General features: G+C 48.8%; 1 protein-coding gene across 1 annotated transcript; it reads right to left on the reverse strand.

The window, feature by feature from the left end:
• Nucleotides 1-5,271: 5,271 nt before the first annotated feature.
• LOC119382110 (uncharacterized) lies at nt 5,272-6,800 on the reverse strand. Its single transcript, XM_037649842.1, has 2 exons — nt 6,538-6,800; nt 5,272-6,052 (listed from the first exon to the last, which is right to left on the reverse strand). Exons 1-2 carry the CDS (start codon nt 6,798-6,800, stop codon nt 5,272-5,274), a joined length of 1,044 nt encoding a protein of 347 aa, XP_037505770.1.
• Nucleotides 6,801-23,235: the final 16,435 nt, after the last annotated feature.

Raw genomic sequence — 23,235 nt, forward strand, 5'->3', positions numbered from 1 at the left:
TGCTTGTGGACAACTGTAAGCACCCCTCCATGAGATGCCTGTAAACCATTCACAAATACAGCACTGCAAGCGTGAGGTTCAAGATGACCTGTTGTAGCAGACGTTCACATGTTTCACCGCACTTGCAGAGTCGACATTCGGGGGTACACTCTAAGACAAAATCGAGTATTTGGGGAGTATTTCTGCCACACAACAATAATCGTCATCTGGCTTGCTCGCCTTTCCTTTCTTGAAAACCCAGCTGTCGTCACTTTCCTGTCAAGAATGCTATGTCACGCTGATAACGCGCGTGCCGTTCGTGACCGGGAAGTGCCGCGACCGCGGTGATAACGCGAGGAAAGTACGCGAGGTGGATGACGATTGTTGTTGTGTGGCAGAAACACTCCCAAAATACTCGATTTTGTCTTAGAGTGTAGTCATCCTGTAGTTGCATGGCAGTCCTGGAAAAACAAGTAATGACATCACCAGATAATGATAAGCATAATAAATGAATATGAAATTTTGCAGAAGAAAACATATAAACAAAGTTAACAAGCAAATATTAGTTTGCTATGCATATATGTAAACGTACCCTATAATGCATGTCGTATCACTCGGGCTAGCTTCTTTACAAAGCGTGTCATGTAACAGGTGTCTTGCCCATTGCACACAGCTGTTTCCTTGTCAGGCCAGGAGGCTATGGCAGAAAAAAACAACAAGGATATTTCTGATTATACTGACGGTTTCTTTATCTCACTAAAGTGAAAGTACACCCATAATTATGTCAAGCTTTTGTTGCACTAAATGTGTAGTAAAAATAACCTAAACTGACAACAGGAGAAATGAGACCTCTAAACCTGGCTTCTTTCAAATGTGACTGCGGCAAGCTCTAACTCTTATGCTTTTGCACTGATATACGGGCTAGTTACGAAGATACATGCGAGGCGTTATTAATGAGCACTAACAGACAATAATGCCAAGGAAAGTATAGGGGACGTTATTAGCAGTAAATGTAATGTAAATGTGAAGAAAGAAAAGTGGACGAAAAGATAGCTCGCCGCGGGCAGGGACCGAACCTGCGACCTTCGAATAACGCGTCCGATGCTCTACTAACTGAGCTACCGCGGCTGGTGCCGCGGGCAGGGACCGAACCTGCGACCTTCGAATGCGAAGCGTTAGTGATACAATTGCCTTTTTTTTTGTTGCTGCGGCCTGGTTAATGTTAAACTCGGCAACTCGCTCCCACTTGAAACCACGCCGCAAGGAACGCACGTTTTCTCATCGACAGAGTATGACATGTTGAAAAATTGAATCTTGCAGTGCGCCGCCTCCGCGTGACTCCCACAAAAGGCCATTGGTAAAAAAACTGAAGCAATGCGTTTTTACTAAAAGAGAGTGCAAGCATGACGCGAGAGCCGAAAAAACGAGGCGAGCAGCTCATCTTGCTTCACAGTGGTTAAAGCTCAGCTAGCTGCCTCGCGTCTTAATCGGCGGGTGATCCTCCAGCGGCACGGATGACTTGACTCTAAGCTTCTCAGGAAACAGTGCCATGGCCGTATAATTTCTTTTTTTCGCACGCCGCAAACGTTTGCACACGGCTGCTACTGCAAGCATGCCATATCAAAACAACAATCATATGATTCGTAGTCCACACCGCAGAACATCGGCAGCGTGCACGGCTTCATTTCGGAGTGCATGTGGGCCATTACGCATCTTTAACATGACAGAATGAGACTTACCTCGAGGTATACGTCCTACACAGTGTAATCGCGACTTGGCAAGTGCATTCCGCTTTGAGTCGGGCGTTGTCGTCGATCGTCTGCTCTTCACCATAAACGTGATTGACGAGCCTTTCTCCTTTTATCAAGTTCGCTTTTCGGAAGTGCCAGTCAAGCTTGAAGATTGTATGAGCGGAAAACAGCAGGAACAGAAGCGAAGAATTTCACAGGACAGGCGCTCAAGATCCTTGATCTTGATCTTAAGCTTGAAGATCCTTTTGAAGCCGCACGGCAAGCGATACATTGTGAGGCGCCGCAAGTGCACCGCGAGAGCTCTGCACGTGCACGGAAGCGAGCGGCAGCGCATTGGAGAGAAGAGAAAACGCGCGTTGCTTGCACCCACTTTGTATTTTTATGCCAGAGATGGCGCTGCCTGTGAAGAGCAGCAGCGCCACTAGGCGATGCATCGGGAGCCGTTCGCTGGTGCCTGGCGACATAGCGCGCGTGCCAGCGATCGCGACCGCGCCCTTATAATCTAAGTTCACAACTGCCGCTCGAGCGACATTGCCTTCCCCTCCCCGGCGTGTCTTCATGCTCCTTCAAGATGGGCGGGGCGCTTCCTCTCTGCTTGTGCAGCAACCGACGGCAGGCCTCGAACGCGGGCTGATGTTATCGCATGCGCCCTGCGTGCGACCGAGATGGGCCGGCTTGTTTCAACTAGAGTGACCTAGAATAGGGGGAGTGTCCAAAGCGCCGGCTCCCGCGTGGGCCTTTTGCGGTGAACTCCCGCGCCGCGCCGCTGCTGCGCCGGACCCGTGGGCTTGCCGCTCTCGGGAAGCGCGCGGAAAGCGAGGGGCGTCTGCTACGCGCTGTAGTTTTCTGCGCCGAGTTTCCACACAGGGCACTTGAAATCTACTTAACCTTTATAATGCGGTGCGGAATGGTGCTTATCCATCATTAAGCATTGTGTTAATGCTGGGGCAACAACAGAATGGAAAAAAATCATGTGTCAAGCGGCGTCAGCGCTAGTTCCTGTCACAGAGTTCGAGAACGTTGGTGTGTGCGTAAAAACGAGCAAAACGAGCACGCACAAGCAAAAAACGAAAAAAAAAAATAAACTTATTCACACGAGTAATCGGGCAATAGCATCACGCATGCAAGAATTAAGAGTAATAAAAAAAGTCAATTACACGCGCAGTCAGGTGAAATACTCACGCGCAGTTGACCGCTTCACGAGCTTTTCACTCAGGGTCGCCAGTGGTTTGCTAGCCATCTGGACACTGCTTTATTCGACAATTAATTAGCCTCCACTGGCACTCAGAGCACACCGGGAAAGGGAAACAAAAAAAAAAAAAAGAGTAGAGACGGCCATTTGACCGCAACGCTGTTGGCTTATTGGTGCTTCTGAGCTAGCGCACAACAAGGCTCACTGTGCGCAAACATTTTTGCCCGCAGACGCGTGTAATCAAAAGACAAAAGGCGCGAGCACGCCTCTTTTGTCCCGCAGGCGCGTGTAATCAGATGCTCTGAGCTGAGAATCACGTTTCTTTTCGGGCGATCGCTTGTTACATGAAGTGACGCATACACGATGTTGCACTATTATCGTTTCATTTACTTTGGTTTGTCCTGTTTTTTTTAAGGCTAAAGCCTTAGATGCCTCATCAAACACGAAAATTGACCGTCGGCGTCCCACGTCGCCAACACGAGTGATGCGCGAAATCATCACGCGATGTCGTCACCATGACGTCACAGATTGACAAAACCTGTGACGTCACTATGACGTCATTTAACGTGACGTCTTAGGATGACGCCAGCATATGACATGGTCGCTTTGCATTGCCTCCGTGATTAGTCGCCAATCACGGAGGCAATGTAAAAGCAGGCAAGGTGCAGAAAGCTTGCAATGCCTTCGATCCTGTGGGCACTCTGAAACCATGTTATGTGTAGAAAGCTTCGGGAGAGGGAGGATCAATGCACTGTCTGAAGAAACAGAAGAAGATAGCATTCGTTTTCGAGACGTCTCAGGCGAATGCGTAAGAGGGACCCTGCTTTGTTTTCATGTATTTTGGCATACATGTTACCTAGGCGGTCAGTTGTTCAAAATGTATGAGTAAGTCTTACGTGTTGACATCGATATTAGTGACGACCACGTTTTTATCACCAGACGGAGACAAATCGCCAGACCACACATCGCCAGAATTATTTCTGGCCGGAGAAAACGGGGTTGCCCGCCACACGCCATATTATTATTATTGTTAGTCGTTACGCAAATGGCATGCATGTCAAGTTAGTGATGCCATGACCTATCGGTCATGTTGGGCATATATTAGTGCCCCCCATGCAAATTTTCGTGTATATCAAGTGAATGAGACGCGAGTTACGCGTGTAATTTTTTGCTTTCGGTACCGCGGCCAAGCCGACGGACACATTCGGCTTCGCATGAAAAGGCTTGAAACAACAGAGCGCGGGAGGCAGCCTTGTAAAACAAATCGAACGCACAAAATAAAAGAAAGGATATCAAGGGTGCAAAACGCGTTAGCAAGAGCCACCGATTTACTACGTGCATGTCTGCTACGTTCTCTTGGTTATTTCCATTTTATTCTCTCCTGCAGCAAGTTTACGTTCGTCATTCCACACCAAAGTAAATTAAGCACCTTCTCTCACAATGAAGTGCGCGCTGAATGCGGTCCTCAAAGAGCTGCGTAAGTGTAGACCAGTGAGGTGACGAACCAGCTGAAAGGAAATATACAAAATCCCCGTTTCTCAACGCCCAAACGTATTCTCTGTGCGATGAGTCGCTGCAGTATTATGTTGCAGTGGCGCAGTATTAAATATTGCACGAATTCCCGCAATTTTAGCTAATAGCGGCCAAAATATCAGGCGCGGAGCAGACGCTCGCCGCTTTGGCGCGGCTTCCGCCGCGGAGAAAGTCCACGATGATGATGATGATGTAGTGGTGGCCTGCCGCTTTGCAACGGGGAAACACATTCAGTGTCCTGGCCTCACGGAAAAAACATTAAGAAAGGGAAAAAAAAGACAGAAATATTGAAGATACACCCTCACTCGCCAAAGGCAGGAGACGCGCACATAACAGGTCCTAAGTTCGGTGTACAGTTCTCCACCACTCGGAAAGCCGCCTTTTCGTGACAGCCACCGCGCACCGTCCCCCCTCATTGTCACTGTTGTCCTGTGCATCGAGAAACCCTAGCGCCTGTGGGAGTGTTGCGCCCTCCACCGGAGCCGTGGGAAGTCTCCTGCAGCGAAGAATGAGGTGATCCTGCGTCTCGGTCTCCATACTGCAGACTCTGCACAGGCTGCTGACGACAGCGTCATCAAACCTTCTGCGGTACTCAAGAGTGCGAAGAGCCCCAGCTCTCGCCTCGAACAGGAGGCTGCTGCCACAACTGTTGTCATAGAAGCGCAACCCACTGATGTTCTCCTTATGGGTCCTGTAGCACTCGAGGGTGGGCTTGGCCTCCATAGCCTTTCTCCATTGGGTGTCTTCCGCCTTCCCTGACTCGCAGTCGGACCTCCGACCGCCCACTTAGCCGCCGTTTCGGTAGGGATGGAGTCTTTAAAGAAGCCATACGTTTTTTTCCAGTTGGTAGATTCGTCGCGTCCAGTCCGTCCGCATGCAGGTTGCTGACAGGTACTCGAACACACGACGCGCCCACCGAGTGCGTCGCATGAGCATGAGACGACCCTGGTAAGCAATCTTGCTGGTGGCTTCCCGAGCCTCAAAGCTGGACCAGCCGACATCCCCCTGCACCGCCTCGTTGGCAACTCGACCATGGCAACCAAGCGCCGCACGGCCGACCTCTCTCTGCTGGCGCTCCAACCACTCCCGTGTCGTTGGTGATAGGCACACAACGGCGTTTCCAAACGTCAGACCCGGCACGTGCACCATTTTCCATAAGTCGCGGATCATTTGGAAGCGGTTGCAGCCCCAGAGGCATCGACGATGAAGGATTCGTTGAGCTTGCTGCAGCGCCGCCTGTCGAATCATGGTCTCGTGTAGACTGTATTTTGCGGCATCCACACACAGGGTAACACCAAGGTACCTGTAGTCGTTGCGTGCAGTCAGTGGTTCTCCTCCCAAGGTCAGCGCCGCTGTATCCGTGTTCCCTCCTGCCAGACAGACAACCGCTGATTTCTTAGTGTTGAACCGAAGTCCAAGACTCGCAACCTCTGTCTGGCAGATGTCGAGGAGGGACTGCAAATCCTGGTTACTCTCTGCCATAACAACCAGATCGTCTGCGAATGCCAAACCAGGCAGGTGGTAGTTCTCGCTGGCACTAGTTGTGCTGAATCGCATGCTAAACCCGAGGTTTGAGTTCAGCAAGGCCCTCTCTATCCTGGAAGCGTACAGAATGTACAGCAATGGCGACAGTGGGCATCCCTGCCTCAGACCCCTGTTTACACGAATTGGGCCAGTGGTTATGGCTCCCATCTGCACACTCACTACATTGTCCGTGTACATCCGCCGTATAGTGGAGATTAGCACTTGTGGTAGTCCAAGGTCAGATAGGCATGCGAAGAGAGGACCATGCGGCACGTTGTCGTACGCTTTTTCAACATCCAGAAAGCAGCACGACAGTGTCCTCCCCTCTTTTCGAGCTACTTCTGCACACTGCGTGACGACGAACAGATTGTCATCCAGCCGTCTGCCCGGTCTGAAGCCATTCTGGAGCTTCTGTCAGTAGTCCCTTGGTCTCCGCCCAGCCACTCATCCATGCTTTGATCACCCCCGCAAACAGCGATACATAACGCTGGTGGTCGTTATTGGCCTGTAGTCTGCGATGTTTCTCGCATCCCCACCCATTTTGGGGATAAGAATCACCTTGCCTTCATGCCATTCTTAGGGATGGGCTCGCCTTCAATGATGGCTGTGAGGATCTCTGCGAGCTGTTCCCTCGAGTCCTCTCCCAAGCACTTCAGTATGCGCGCTGGTATGTCGTCAGGACCAGTGGCCGTTCGAGCCCTAACCCGCTTCAAAGCCCGTTCCACTGTGAGCCTCGAGAAGGCCCAGTGTGGTTCTTCTTGGCTTGGAGACTGTTCAGTACTGGGACTGGCTGCCTCCTCTTCATTGAGGGGAGTAGTCATATTCAGGTCAGAGGCACCGAAAATCCGGGAAAAGTGTTGTGTAATGTATTTGCAGGGCTCGGTGACCAGGCTGCCCTGTTGCCGCATCTACGAGTGGAGGAGGCGGGGGGGGGGCGGCTCTGTCCAAGGACCTAATATATGACCAAAACTTGTGTGCTGCAGATTTTCCTTCCTGCCTTATGGACTGGATCAGCCTGAGGTTGTGATCTGCTATCTTGCTCTGAACCAGGGCTTGTACCTTGTGCTTTAAGTCCAAATACACAGCCCACTTTTCAGCACATACCTCAGTGTTGGGGCCCTTGACGGTTCGCCGATGTTCCCGATTTGCTTGGCGACGCTGCTTCCACGCCACCTCCACTTCTTTGTCCCACCATGGATTCTGTGGTCCCGGCCGCCTTTCCTGGACCATCTGGGTACGCATGACAGCGTCCAAAGCGCTCACAAACTCACTATATGAGTGGCATTCCCGTCGTTGCGGACAATTCTCAAACTCCTCGGCGACCTTCTCGATTGACTTGCTCGGCAAATACATACCACGCCTCAGTGGAGGTGACATGCGGCCTGTCCGAAAGCCGCCCCTGGAGAACGCCAACCGTATACGATTGTGGTCGCTTCCAAGGCTGAACTGGCCCTCCTCATCAATATGTATCTGTGTTATACGAGCGGCCAGTTTTGCAGTCACTAGCGCATAGTCTATGGTAGACCGGCTGCTACGAGCGCACCAGGTGAAGCATCCCTCACAGTCAGCGCGGAGGTTGACGATTTCTAAGGAAAGCTGCTCCGCACACCTCAACAGCAGCTGCCCATTGTAGTCCAAGAACCCGTCAGTGGCCGGGATGTGTCCGTTAAAGTCACCCATCAACAGTACCTCGCGGTCTGCACCCCACCGTTTCACGTCTTCGGCGATACACTGTAGGACTTTGGCGTTGCCGTCATGTGCTCCACTTGTCACCGTTAAATACACCACACCAAAGAGGACAGATTCACCAAGAAGGTTCCCAGACACCCAAATGTGTTCAACACAGGGCCCCTTCATTGGCATCCAAGCAGTATTGCTGCGCCACAACACACCCACGCCGCCTCCTTTACGGCAACCACCCGTACGGTTGCAGCCCACCCACTGCCATTCCGGGTCAATTGGAGGTTCCTCCAGCTCGCGAAGGTGAGTTTCCGCCACACCATACAGAACGATATTTTCTTCTTTCAGTGTCTTATATAGCTCAGTCCATTTCGCTACCTTCCTCGCTCCATGGAGATTGAGAAAACCGACGGTCACCTTGGCGTTTGCGCGTTCGCAGTGGTGTCTTCGCCGGCGCTTGCGACTCATTGGGGGATTTGCGTTGGCAACCTTAGGTGCTGCTGCATCATTTGCTGGCGGACCATTTCCCCAACCATTTGATAGAGCTCGGGGCTTACGCTGGGACTGAGTGCCTGCCATGGAGTCACTGTAGGGTGGGCAATCCCCAGGTGTTGCCCCCACGTCAGCGGAACCGAATTCTTTCCCGGTGAACGAGGTGGTGCGTTCAAGGTTGGCACCTGTCCCTTGGTCGTTGAGTAATCCAGCTGGAAATGTTCGTGGAGGGTTCCCCCCAAGGCGTACTGCACATCGCCCCCGATTTCCCTCTGGTGAATATTGATCCTGTTCGCAGTTCCAGGAGGTTCTGGGGTTGGGAACTGCTTCTCCACGGCAGGCACTGGGGCATTCGACCCTGTAGTCTGCAGAGGTCTGCGACTGGGTTTGCCGCTGTTCATGTGCGGCTCGTGTATTCCTAAAAAAGGATGAGTCACCTTGGCCAGCTGGGTCGCAACCTCGCATGTGGTAGACGCCAGATAGTGAATGCCATCCTGGGCTAGCCGGCCTTCTCTTGCTAGCACCCTAGAGAGGTCGACAAACTTAGCCTTTAACGCTCCACTCATCTTCCTGAGCTCCGTGTTAAGGAGCATTGCTCTTGCCTGCATTGCCTTGCCTCTTGTGGTGGTTTCAGGGACGGAGAAGATTGCCAGCTTCTTCACGTACGGCGTCACGGCCTGCCCGATGGTCTGGGCAATATCTCCATGTTGAGCTCCTTTAAGAACATCATGGATCCCTAGGTGCACGACCAACATCTGTGAGCTGCGGCCTTCGCCATCACTGTGTTTCTGAAGCAAATGCTGCAGCTTGTCAGTCGTCATCCTTCGTTCAAAGCCGTGTCTCACGCGCACACTGATGCCCCATATTTTTCGGAGCTCACCCGCGATTCTTGGAACGTTGCCATCACCAATGACTAGGATATCGGGGGTGGAACAGCACGTAGCCTTTTTGTTTTTCTTTTTCTTTTTCTTCCTCTTCTTCGGTCGTCTGCCAGTGTTCTGGGTTTGGTCGTGGTCGCCAGCTTTGCGCTTGTTGGGTTCATCATCCGTCCCGTGTTTAGGCCTCCTGGTCTCACCTATGCACCCCGTGTCTTGGGTTTGTTCGGATAGACCCTGTGCCTCGCCACTGGCATGGACAAAGCCGCCATCGTCCCGCTGCGCACCCTCACCGCTCTGCGTACCCGCATCCGCAGGGCTCAGCTGCTCCTGCACCGACTGTAGTGTCTGGCCGCCATTCGGAACAATTCCTGGGTGATCTCTTTTCTGTTGGACCTCCGCACCCTCCACCGAATGCGCCTGTGATGCTGCGGATACAGTCAGGATCGGCTGGGGGGAACAGCTATGCTCGTCATCCTTTAGCGGTTCCTGTAATTGATCCTTTACTGCCAGGATAACTCCTTGAAGTGTCTCAATCTCCTTCTCCGACACACGCAGCCTTGTCTCAAGCACTTCTATCGTGGTGCAGAGGTGGCACACAAAGACCGTGGCATCTGCTGCATCTGTGGATGGGAAGTCCGTCTCATCCAAATAAGCCCATCTCCGGCACCTATCGCACTGTACCATCGGTTCCTCCCGCTCTTTCCTCTTCGACCTCTTCGCCATCGCACCCGTGAGGAGAAAGTAGCACTCGGCAGATGCACAAACTACGAGTCAGCGTTGGCGCTGTATCGGTGGCCGATGAGACGAAGCCGGTCTGTTAAGCCTCGTCACCGCTTAGGCTCGTATAGCACGACGTTGCACTGTCATCGCACATAGATTGCAGCGCCGTGGCGCGGGAGTTCACCGCAAAAGGCCCTCGCTCCTCCCATGTATTCGCGCGGCGCTTTGGACACTCCCCCTATTCTAGGTCACTCTAGTTTCAACTCTGCTTCAGCCGCAATCGTCACACGCGCTCGCGCGCTTTTACCCGCGGTTAGAACATGCGATGCGCGGGTGGATGTTATCGATTTCGACGTTATACAAAACATGACAGCAACGACAATAACCCGTCGAAAGTGTCCATATAATTGCTATTGCAATAAAATCAAAACTAGTGGAAGCCTTGCACGTAACAAAATTAAAACTGCGGCGCGAATGCAGTTCTGTCCACACCCGCCGACCAGTGATCGTACTGTACGGATAAGCACATAGCGCTAATAATTTTATGTAATTACTACTCCTAACCTACACACGTTTACTTCTAGAGCGAAGGGTTTTACGGGATCTTTAAGCGCATGCAGCTAGCGAATCACAACGTGCGTGGCTTTAGACAGCATGCGCGTGCTTCTATGGAAGCTGTCGGTCAACGCGCCGTTACTATTCAATGCGATCGGAAATGTTTACCGTAGAGTGCCTTCTTGAAGCGACTAAAGGCACTAGAATTTCCTTTGTCTGCATCACGCTGTAAGATATGTACTCTACCTTACACCGTGGTCTGCATCCACCGCGCACTCACATCTTTTTTCTTTTTTTTTTCAGGATCTCAAACAGGACGCATTTATAGACGTCTAGTAGAAAAATATCGGTGGCGGTCTAGTAAAACATACTGGCGACGGCTAGCATGTATACCCAAGTGTCGTGCAGTAAACCTACCTTTTCGACGTGGGGCCGGGCTGCTAGTCATGATGCTGGCAGCTGGAAACGGCGTTGACGGTTATGTATGGCTGCTAAATTCGCAGACCGCGTCGTTCCACTCAGCTGCTTCAATGGCCGCGCTGCTTTTTTTACGCCGGCCGGGCCACAGTCGAAGCAAGCAAGTGGTGCTGCTACTTCTTCGAAAACGTCGGAGCCGTTTGAGCCGATGCCCGCGTATCAGCTACATGCCCCCGTGACCAGTCAACCACACGATAAGCATGGTGATTACCGCCGGCCGTTCCGATGATTGGTTGGCGGGTTATTCGTAAGTCAATTGACGCACCCAACCCCAGGGGATTTGCCAATTATCGGACGGTTGCCTTGTTTTAGAAAGCAAATACCTTTAAAAATAAACATATTTAAAAATAAATAGGTTAGAAAAACCACATTATTGATAGTAAAAATCCACACTGCTTTCAGTTCCTTATCCCTTAAACATGTCCACTACGGGGTAACGGAGAGGAAACATGTATTTTTACGATAGTTTTTTTATTATATTAATATCGGTTGGTTCCTCAATGACCTGGTGCGGACCCACTTTGGGGCATCGGTAATGAATCGGACTAACCAATAATATCGAGAAATGATCACGTGCATTACCGGCGCTCGTGTTGTCCGCTATCCTCTTTTTCCCTTGTTTTGTGCGCTGCGAACGATGAACGTAATCCAACTCGCCCAATTTTCGCTCCTTATAGAAAAAGGAAGGTCACAATATACTGAAACGAAATCAGTGAATTGTAGTTAATGAGCAAAAAAAAGTTAAGCGTTTAGCGATGCTGAACTGGCTCTGCCTAGCCAGGACAGCACTCTGGCTTCCACTGCTGGCGTGATCCTTGTACGCGCGCTCATTGGCTTATTGCACTGCTGAGCCCATGTGTTCCTCCAAGGCCGGCGGTTTTAAAGACGATAGTCCTTCTTGGGGAATTTAAATGCAGAAATCTTGGTCCGTCTGTTTGTCTGTCTGTCACCCGATTCAGCCAGCCGGTCAAAGTTGAACCACTTGCTTACCGCCCACCCAGCTTGAACTGGTACGGCTGTTCATACTTGTGAACGTTGTCGATCAAAAAGCAAATATTACGCATATCTGAGGCCCAACATCACTAGGTAAGTATTAGATGGTGTGTTCCTTTAATAGAAAATACATAGATACGTAATTCTAAAGACCCTAGTTTCTTAAGCTGCGCTGAAAATGCGGCTGCGCTGAACACGCGTCCCGCCGACGAAAGCCCTCTGCCACGGAGGAAGGAATGAACTTACCTCCTCCGTGCCCACTGCACAAGCTCGTTTCCCGACGTATTGGCCGCGAGATCGAGCAGAGTCGCCGCCTGGAGGCTACTGGCTGAAGCGCGCCTAGTGTGGATTGCTCCCTGCGTCGTCTGCTGGCCACGTCGTGTTTGCATGTGCGCATACGTCTTGCACGTTCTCAAAGGGCGGTTTGTTCTGTTATGTTAGCGCGAGTTTAACTGCTCGTACGTATACCTAACATGGTGTACAGAAGCAAGTGGGCTTGCTCGGCTGCATGCGCATTGTAATAAGATCAGTGAGTGCGATTTTCGAGAGGGCTGTGTATTGGTGTCGTACCCTTCGTTCGCCAGAATCATTTCAGTGTTGGTGCCGCTTTCTGGTTCAAGCACGTCGTAAAGTGCGCTTGGCATAGTCCCAAACATAAGGAGCATTAAATAGTGTGTGAATGCCGCGTTTTAGCGACTCGGTGGTAAACAAAAGCGAGGCTCATGCACTTTCACGTTATTGTTAGGTGTATAACTGCGGCACTGTAGTTCATGATGAGCTTTAGTTGTGCTTAAGATGTCCTTTTATTGTATGATCGTGGTCCCACTACAGCGAAATATTTCTATCAAGTGAAGTCTGACACTTCGGTACTCAAGCTGTCTCCTAAAAAAAAGAAGACAGTGGAATGACACGGCAGTGATGAAACTGAGTTCCCGCGCGCAATTCTAACTTTGGGCAAAATTTATGCAGAAACACCCGTGTGCTTAGATTTAGGTACGCTTTGAAGAACCCAGATGTTTAAAATTATTCCCGATGGCGTGCCTTACGTTTTTGTCTTATAATGTCACGCAAAACCTCATCTTTTTTTTTCACGTTATCTTGAGCGTTTGTGTGGAGTTGTTATAAATTGATGGAAGGCAGCGGACATGATTAGTTCGAGAAAAAAACAAACCTTATTCCATAAAATAACCGGACCTTTGTTGCATCACTGTCGTGCACATAATGAATCGATGAAAACTCTGTGCTAAACACTGTTACATGCGTACGCGTAGTCGCGCGAACAGTGCTATTGTACTCATTGCACTGGAATATGAGCTGGTATATAAATGAAGAAGAAGTAAACACTTAAGTAGTTCAGGCGTGCTACAGCAGTGCGTAGTACACAGAACACAAGGTAAACACGTACAGAGAAAACAACAAGAAACGTCGTATAGTGCTTAAGTGCAGACTGTCACCCAGGGCGAGCATACCTTTCATCAGCAGATTGCGCTTCTCTCACTAGTAATAGTAACGTTGGATGATCTTCGTGCATCGATTCAACAATGAAGAGCGTATATATTACAAATAAGCTGCAATCAACGCATTTTATTCGCCGAAAATCGGCTCAAACAACTCGCAACAAAGCGCCGCTGTGTGCATTTGTATACGCGCCGCCGGTCGCCTCTCCACACTAACGCGGTGACGGTGCTGCCTGCACACTAACGCGGTCGATCTCGCGGCGAATAGGGAACCCAAGCTCAAGTTTGCGGCGCGACGACAGCGCCGCGCCAGCCGCGCTGCGGCTCTGTCGGAAAGCTCTGAACCTTCTGCGCGGCCGACTCAGCCCCTTTCACGGTAGCGGTAGCGCACGTGTTCTTCTCTCGGTGCGGGTAACTGGGGGGCCGTCAGCTGGGTACGTTGAACGGAGAGGCTTGCTGTGCGAAGCTGCGCATTTCCGCGATGGCAGAAGCGACCCCGCGGAAGCGCAAGCGTGGTCCGAAGTATTGCGGTTTAGCGGCCAGCCACAACAGTGCAGACAACACCAATTCACGTGTAAACTGTATCGTTTCCCGGGCGTGTCGTACGAGAAATAAAGGCGGCAAGCGTGGATAGCTGACAGCGCTGTCTCGCCTTCTATTTTGGCTGTCTGAGTTGATCGCTTTCGTTCGTTCCGACTATCTGAATCGGTAAGTAACGCGGCTCATGCACGCAGCGACTACATTAATGACTACTCGCTGTCTTCTCGTATAAGTCCAGTTACGGTTGTAGGTGAAGCAACTTTGTGTTTTGATTCCCCGTGTTCGTGAGACCTACCCGTCGTTGTTGAACGTTCACATTCGCGTTATACCGTTGGCGTTGCGCGGTTGGTTGAATTCAACTGAACTCGGCACATTGTCAGAAGTTCAGCGCCTGCATTTCACGCGTCGGGAAGGCTGCTTTATCACGCCGGAACGGACGTCTGTGCATTTTCAGCAAGCTTTGACATCGTTCTGCCGGTTTGCTTTGTTTTTGTCACTTTATTAGGGTGATATATATTTAAGCCGCTAAATATAACTGGCACTTAATACATGCTTTGCAATTGCAACCTTGAAGTAGCCACCTTCTGACTTAGTGCGATTTTCTAGCCGCGTTCACGCAGCAGGTTTTATACGCCTGTCAAGTCGATATCATAAGAAGAGACTGCAAGCATGACGCGAGAGCCGAAAAAACGGGGCGAGCAGTTCATCTTGCTTCACAGTGGTTAAAGCTCAGCTAGCTGTCTCGCGTCTTAATCGGCGGGTGATTCTCCAGCGGTACGGAGGACTTGACTCTAACCTTCTCAGGAAGCAGTGCCATGGCCGTATAATCTTTTTTTCGCACGCCGCAAACGTTTGTTCACGAAAGTACACGGCTGCTACTGTAAGCATGCCATATCAAAACAACAATCATATGATTCGTAGTCCGCGCCGCAGAACATCGATAGCGTGTACGGCTTCATTTCGGAGTGCATGTGGACCATTATTCATCTTTAACATGACAGAATGAGACTTACCTCGAGGTATACGTCCTACACGATGTAATCGCGACTTGGGAAATGCATTTCGCTTTGAGTTGGGCGTCGTTGTTGTCGATCGTCTGCTCTTCACCGTTAATGTGATTGACGAGCCTATCTCATTTTATCACGTTCGCTTTTCGGAAGTGCCAGTCAAGCTTGAAAATCCTTTTGAAGCCGCACTGCAAGCGGTACATTGTGAGGCGCCGCAAGTGCACCGCGAGAGCTCTGCACGTGCAAAGCGAGCGGTAACGCGGCGGAGAGAAGGGAAAACGCGCGCTGCTAACACCCCAGTTTCTCTTTTTCTGCCAGAGATGGCGCTGCCTGTCAAGAGCAGCAGCGCCGCTAAGCGTTGCTTGGGAGGCCTATTGCCAGATAGCGCCCATATCTCACGCAGCGTAGAGTTACTGCATACGATACCTTTAGGTAGCAGAGTTGCGCATCTGTCTTCCAAACGCCGCTAGCAACCATGCGTTGCGGAGAAGCTGACGCTCGGGCCAAGTTCTGTATTTCTCGATGGCGGCGCTGCAGCGAACTGGATTGAAACTGAAAATAAGAACATAGAATCATAGTTTGGCAGCTCGTATCTAAATGACAAACAAATAACAAATATAGCCGCAAGAGTCGAGGAAAAAGTAGACGAACTACCAGGCAAAGACTGGAAGTATAGTGAGCTGCTACATGTAATCACAAAAGAAATGGAAATAGAGAAGAAAACTATTTGTTGGAAAGGAAAGAAAAAGCCAGAAAGTTGGTGGAACAAAGAAATCCGGGAAGCGATCGAGATGCGACGTCAGGCATAACGGGAGCACAGACAGACAAAAAAAGGAGAAGCGGCCACAGGACGAAGTCAACCAAATATGGGAAATATATTTAGAGCAAAAATCCATTGTGCAGAAATTAGTCGAGGCAAAAATTAAAGGTGAAAGTGAACGCTGGATGACAGAGATTCGCGAAAAGAAGAAGGCCGCGCCTAGGATATTTTGGAGCCACCTAAAAGCGCTGGGTAGGAAGTCTGTCACAATGCAACAACATATGGTAGATGAAGGCGGAAATAAATTGGAAGGATATGAAGCGCTAGGTTGCATCCGAAAGGTAACAGCCGATTCGTTTAAAAAGGTCCCCCAGGGGATTCCCCCGGTGAGTAAAAGTACGCAAAGGAGTGCAACCGACGAAGATGTAGTACTAGAGAATTTCAATTGGAAGAAGGCCGAAGGAAAAATTCCTAAGCGCACTACTCCGGGCTTAGATGGGGTTCCCGTCAGCCTCATTAACGAACTCGGACATAACACTAAAGAAGCACTGCTGAAAGCCGTAGAAAAGTGCTTACAGGAGAGGGAAATACCAGACAGTTGGCGAAAAAGTAGAATGAACTTAATCTATAAAGGCAAGGGAGAAAAAGATAACATTCGCTCGTATAGACCCCTAACAATTACATCGGTGCTATACAGGTTGGCGATGCAGGCAGTAAAATTAAAAATAGAAGCGTGGGTAGAACAAAATGATATTTTGGAAGAACTTCGGAATGGATTTCGAATCGACAGGTGGTTAGACGATAATCTGTTTGTTCTTACCCAGTGTATAGAAATATCTAAAATAGAAAACAGGCCCTTATACGTAGCTTATCTAGATATCACCGGGGCGTATGACAACGTTAATCAGGAAATTTTGTGGGATATATTGAAGGCAGTGGGCATAGGTGACGACTGTGTACAGCTTTTGAGGGAAATATGCCGAGCAAATACAGTTTGCATAGAATAGAAAGGAATAAGTAGCAAGGACAGCGTTGAAATTAGCAAGGGGTTGAGACAGGGATGCCCTTTGTCCCCGCTGTTATTCATGCTGTACATGGCGAGGATGGAAAAAGCGCTAGAAGGTAGCAACATTGGATTTAATATGTCACACAAACAGGTCGGAGCGATGGTTGAGCAGAAGCTTCCAGGTCTATTTTATGCTGATGATATTGTCTTATTTGCGGACAGTCAAGAAGATATACAGCGACTGGCAGATATATGCGGAAGGGAGTGTGAGGCTCTAGGACTAGGATTTAGTGCAACAAAATGTGGATTGATGGTATTCAATGATCACGGAGACCATACGGTCTTAATACAGGGCCAAAAAATACCGAGGGTAAGCGAGTACAAGTACCTCGGAGTATGGGTAAATGAGGGGGATAGATATATGGAGGTACAAGAGAAAGCATCGGTAGCAAAGGGAAAGAGGAATGCTGCAATTATGAAGCACAGAGCTTTATGGGGATACAATAGGTACGAGGTGCTTCGAGGGCTGCGGAAGGGTGTGATGGTTCCGGGGCTTACATTTGGGAACTCAGTGGTGTGCATGAAGTCAGAGGTGCAATCAGGAATGGATGTAAATCAAAGGACGGTGGGCCGCCTCGCGTTGGGCGCTCACGGGAAGACGACAAATGAGGCGGTAAAGGGTGATATGGGATGGACAGGCTTTGAAGTGAGGGAAGCGCAGAGCAAAATGAGATTCGAAGAGAGGCTGAGGAAAATGAAGAAGAGTAGATGGGCAGAGAAGGTTTTCAGGTATTTGTATAGAAAAAGCGTTGACACGCAGTGGAGAAAAAGAACTAGGAGGCTCACCAGTAAATATACGGCTGGCAGTGCGGGCGATATGGCAACAAGGGGCATTAAGCGGAAGGTCAGAGAGGCGGAGAGGACTTATTGGATGACAGCGATGGAAAAGAAGCCGGCTCTGAGTAACTACCAAAAAGGAAAAAACGAAGTAAGGAGGGAAAGGTTTTATGATAATTCAAGGGGAAGCGCTTTACTGTTTGAAGCAAGCTCGGGCATGCCTTAGAACGCGTATGGTACCAGCCGAATGTGCATGTGTTTGTGATGTATGTACTGCCTTAACTGAGAATATATTTCGTTTGTGTTATCGACTCTCGGCTCTGACTCGGTCTTTGGACCACAACCGACGTTCGCTGGCGCACAAAAAGGACCAACTCTAAATTGTCCGCGCTTTCGTGGTGCATTTTCGGAGTGCCAAGACGCCAACCCGTGGAATCTGCCTGGCGATTGCGACCCCCATTAACGGGATCAGTGACAATCATGCTGACTCTGCAGGGGAATTACTGGAGCATTTTGTAGCAGGTTTTGCAAGTTTGTACGGAGAAGAACGTATGTCTTTCAATGTTCATTGTTTGTTGCATTTGCCAAGGGATGTAAAACAGCATGGTGCTCTTGATTGCTTCAGTGCTTTTCTTCGAGAATAATATTAGACAGATAAAGAATCACATTCGTAGGCATGGAAAGCCACTCCAACAACTTGGAAACATAATAGCAGAGCTGTAATCAAGCGCTTCCAAAAAGTGCCCCGAGAAGGTACCGGGTCAGCTTGTTACTGCCATGACAATGGCTCCCTTCTGTCTTCATGCTGCCTTCAGTGCTATAAAACTCTGAGATATTGCAATTTCGTGCTGAGCTTGGATGAGAAGGAACGTTGCTTCATGCAAGGCGAGGACGTAATTCTTGTTAAGAATACTGCCACTGTGAGATTTATAGATGAATTGTGCATTATTGGCCAAGTATTCCTACACAAGGAAGATTTGTGTTGTGTGTTAGCAGTCTTTCGAGTCCTCAAGACTTCGAATTTTTGTTGTTGTTTCAGACCTTTCAGCACTCAAGGTATGGCCCATAAGTAATATCCAGAAAATGGTCGTACTGCCACGGAAAGAGCTGCATGTTGTTATGCCAGAAGGGCATACTCGTTTTTAGGGTTTTTCCAAACTTGTCATTCTGGTAGTGTCAGGCCTTGTTTGTGGAGTTGTGTTCAAGTGTATCGGTACGCAAATAATGGGAGCATCATGATGGGTGTGGATGTATTTAAACTAGAATCTTTGTGGCTGCTTCAGCTTCTCCATGCCATCGAGTGACATTCGGCAAACAGTGGAGAAGTGCCCTTATCTAGTCAAAGTCATCGTTTACACACGGGCAATGCGAGGAAACATTGGGGAGGGATGACGTCCTTTTTATGAGGTAACTGATCTTGCTAATGGGAGCCGCGACAAATAGCTGCAAGCTCTCTAAAATAGTTGATAATGGCACAGTACTGGTCCAATCATAATGTATACATACTTCGTATTCCACCTAATATCTGTAGGATACCCTCAACCTTATTGGAAAACTGTAAACTATACAATATACCAAGCATAGTAACTTTTACTGCCACATGACACCACAAGAAAAAGTCAGGCGAAGCTTCAAGCCGCGCAAGGCTTGAAACAGCGAAACTGGAAGATTCTGAAGACTAATCTGGTTGCTTCTAGGTTGTTTATAGGCCTTAGCTAGGTGATGCAGGTTATTTCTGGATTGCTCTAGGTCATAGCTGGGCTTTAGCTAGATGATGCCATGTTGTTTCTACGTTGATTCTAAGCGCAGAGAGGTTCAAGTTAAGCCACAGACAGTCACAGACATGACACGTATGGGTAAACTCCAGAGAGAGAACCTCGCGCTGAAGCCAAGCGTTCGCACCTCTCATAGATCTAGTATACGGGCACGTCGTCTTTGGCGTAGGCCTTCCATCGCTTCGGGGTCTCCTCGCAGCCGCCATTGCCTTTCCCGTTCCTTAGTATTCGCTCCTTGTACGTTTTCAGCAGGGGCGTAGCCAAGGGGGGGCGGTTGGGGGTTCAACCCCCCCCCCCCCCGAAATTTTTCAATTTTGCTTGCATATATATACATGCACACATACAAACGCACGCACGAACATACATAATGTATGGTTGAACCCCCCCCCCCCCCCCGAAAAAAATTTCTGGCTACGCCCCTGGTTTTCAGCGTCTTCGGCTCACCGCCATCGCTATGCGGCCATTTGTGGGGCTAACTGCTGCCTTCTTCCTATTTAGTAGAAGTTATGTGTAGTGGGGTTTACCCCATTTCTGTGGCACATACCCATTTCCGATTAGGACAGTTTTCTGATAGGCCGCACAATGGCACATACCCATTCGATGACAATAGTTTTCTTCTTCATTTTCAGCGGACCACTGGTGAGTAGTGGGATTTATTCAATTTCTGTAGCGCATAACTGTTTATGATGATGATAGTTTTTTGGTACAGGGTGAACAAGGAACCATTTGCTAAACAGCTTTGCTCTTAAAAACCACAGGACACAGCGCTACTCTCAACTGATGGTCATTTGTGAGCAGTACATTGAATGATGATCACTGAAGGTAGCGCTGGGTCTTGATGATGATGATGATGATGATGATGCAAACTTTGTTTGGGTCCAGAGAAGACACAGGGGAGACCACGCGCCACCCGCTGAGTCTTGTCGTATTTCTTATGTTGTGTTGTTCCTCTAAAACTTATTCGAACGTCAACGCGTTGTGTTAAATGTAATAGGCCTAATTGTTTCGAGCTGTACTCTGCCAAATTATTGATTAGTAGTTTTTTGTAACAGTGGACCCATGTGAATAGTGTGCGTCAATACTTTGAAGCCGAGAAAAAAGGCTATATGTACAAAGCGTGGAAAGTGCGACTGTGGTGTCGTGTTTTGATAGCCCAGTGTAAGGTGCAGGGACGTAGCCAGAATTTTTTTTCTGGGGGGGGGGGGGGGGGGGGTTCAACCATACTTTATGTATGTTCGTGCGTGCGTTTCTATGTGTGCGTGTATATATACGCGAGCAAAACTGAAAAACTTCAGCGGGGAGTTTGGACCCCCCAACCCCCCGCCCCGGCTACGCCCCTGGTAAGCTATGCACTTGAGTTTCAGATTTCATACCACTTAAGGCTCCTGTTTAACATGAGCATTCTCCTTCGCTCACATGTATTTGCAATAGTTTGTTCACTGTCTGCTCATGACAAGCATTGTTGGAAGGATACTTTACTTCTTGCAGATCAAACTTGTCTGACAGCGAATGTTACGTTAGAGGGGCACTGACACCGATTTTCTCATCTGAGTTTACTCTGCCATACAAGTCTTCCGTATACCGAGACGGCTCTGGACAAGTGTGAAGTTCAGAAAATGTTGATAAGATCCTTTACTTTCACATTAAAGTCTGTTTTTGCATGGCGCACCTACCAGCGTCGACAATGTCATGGCATCAGGCTGCAATATCAATTCTTGTGACTCCATGCACCAGTATGGCTGATTGTGATTACATCAGGTACTGAAACGTTCAAAATGGCCACTTGTGCGTCACGAACGAAGCCACGTAGCAGAGCGGTCGTGGAAACGTCGTGATATCTTGTGCGAGCACATGACGAGAAGGTCATACCTCGTCGTGATATCAGAGTACAGAGGAACTGAAATTCGATTTTAAGAACATGTAATTACTTCTTTCAGGTCACAGTCACATATACCACCATGTTTCGAAGCTCTTGAGGGCTTGGCCTTACGTTTGACACAAAGAAACAGGAAAATGCGTTCGTTGATGACCCTTTAAGCGAGCCATATGTTGCCGGGATTTTCTTTTTCGAGTTAATGAGTGACTTAGGTTGGTGTTTTTCATCAATATTTTAGTGTCTAGATGTTTTTTCAACTGCTTGATTGTGAAGTCTGAAACTGAGTTAAGCATTTTCGGGAGCTTTTAGGTCATTTGCGACAATTAGTCTACCTCTAGTTGGTTATCTATCTTTAATTTATAACGTGTGCCTTCTACACTCTTCTGTGGACTTAGTAATACAAGGTTTGTCTCGGTTTCTCTAAATTATAATAAATCTTACTTTGCTTGTTCATTTAAAAGTGCATTGTATTTACAATTCTTGCATAGATATTACTGCCAGATTATAAGGCGAAAATATGTTGGCCCATGTATAGTATTTGATGTATAAAAGTGAACCTGACGTTGATAGTGAATTTTATTTCTTTCTACTTTAGATGAGCTTTGTGTTGAAATCGTGCAGGAGCAAGCTGAAAAACTTGCGGATTATGAAAACCGCAGTCGACGCAATAATCTTCTAGTTTTTGGCCTTCCCGAAAGCAAGGGAGGTTCAGCTGTTGATTTGAAGAAAGTCGTGATAGATAACATCTTTAAAGAAACCTTTGGTGTAGAGATCCAAACGATTGAATGAATCCACCGACTTGGTAAGGAAAACCCAGGGAACGATAGGCCCATAATTGTGAAGTTTTATGATTACCGCGAGAAAGAAAGCGTGCTTCAAAACTGCAAAAAACTGAAAGGGACCGCTATAACCATTAGCCACGGCTACGCCCGAGAGACAGTTAAAATAAGGCGCAAAGTATGGAAATGTGCAGCTTCGGATAGGGCAATGGTGCTCAGGTAAAGTCGGTGCATGATAAGATGAAAATAAACGGTGATTTATACGGGTTGATGTCACTCGAGATGAACGATACCTGTATCGAAACCGTGTAGATAAGCGGAAACAGAGCAATGCTCTTGCGGTGGCCCATACAGTCACGCGCAGTACAAGAGACGACAGCACGTCATCTCACGCGCTGGGAACATCGTTTTCGTCGCCACAGTCTGCTCGAAGCATCGTTAACAACTGAACTTGAATACATTTTGCTTTCGCGAAGTTCAAAAGGGAGAAAAAAGGGAAAAGGGCCGGGGGGAACAATGCGGGAACCCTTTTCCCTTTACGCGCTTCTACGACCGCTCCTTCCCCGCATTATCACAGTCTTCGCCTTCCTAAGAAGTTCTCTGCGCTTTATTCCGATTGTTCCCCCCGGCTCTTTTCCCTTTTTTCTCCTTTTTTTTCCTTCTCCTTACTGGACTGCCGCCCCATTTTTGAGGCCATCGATGACACTTGATGCGTATGTCTGCCATTGACTTCACCCATTAAGCACGTGGTTTTCAGACACTCCTCTCAATATCACTGTGGGCTTTTAAAAGTACGCCGCCCGCTTTCCCCGCCTGTAGTTGCCTCCCCCACCATCTTCTGCAGCCCTTTGTGATGGCTAGACGCGCCGTCCTTCTGCTGCCTTTCCAGGTAGCTTTCATACTCCGCTCTTTTCTTTGTCGTGCCTTTACGGCTCTCGCTTTGGTAGACCGCCCCCCCCCCCCTTTTTTTTCTTTCTTTTTTTTCGCCTTTCTTTGCAGCTCCTCTGAACCCAGAGCGCCAGTGTCGCAAACCTTCTTGAAATTATGTGGTAAAGGCTACACTCCTCTCTCAAGTTTTCTCTTTCCAGGCTTCAATTACCAACAGCGACAAGCGCCACCGCTGGACATGACGTCAACACTAACCCTTTAAAACTAACATGCCACGGATGATAAGGCGCCTTTGACAAAGATAGGTCCACCTATCGAAACGTCGGCCAGCCTGCTCTGAGGCACTTTCTCCTGTTTGAAACCTATCTCACACGATTTTAAGGTTTGTCCTGAACTAGATGTCTGAAACGTTGCTTGCAGTCCAGGTGCGTTTTAATTAGTTATGAGGCTGAATTTGCTCAAAAGTTCTTATTTGCCACTGCACTATTTGCCCTCACACAGTGTTTGTGATCCATTGCAGGCGTGTTTTTTTTTAT

Source organism: Rhipicephalus sanguineus, chromosome 2, assembly GCF_013339695.2.
Source record: "Rhipicephalus sanguineus isolate Rsan-2018 chromosome 2, BIME_Rsan_1.4, whole genome shotgun sequence".
Classification (NCBI taxonomy): Eukaryota; Metazoa; Arthropoda; class Arachnida; order Ixodida; family Ixodidae; genus Rhipicephalus; species Rhipicephalus sanguineus.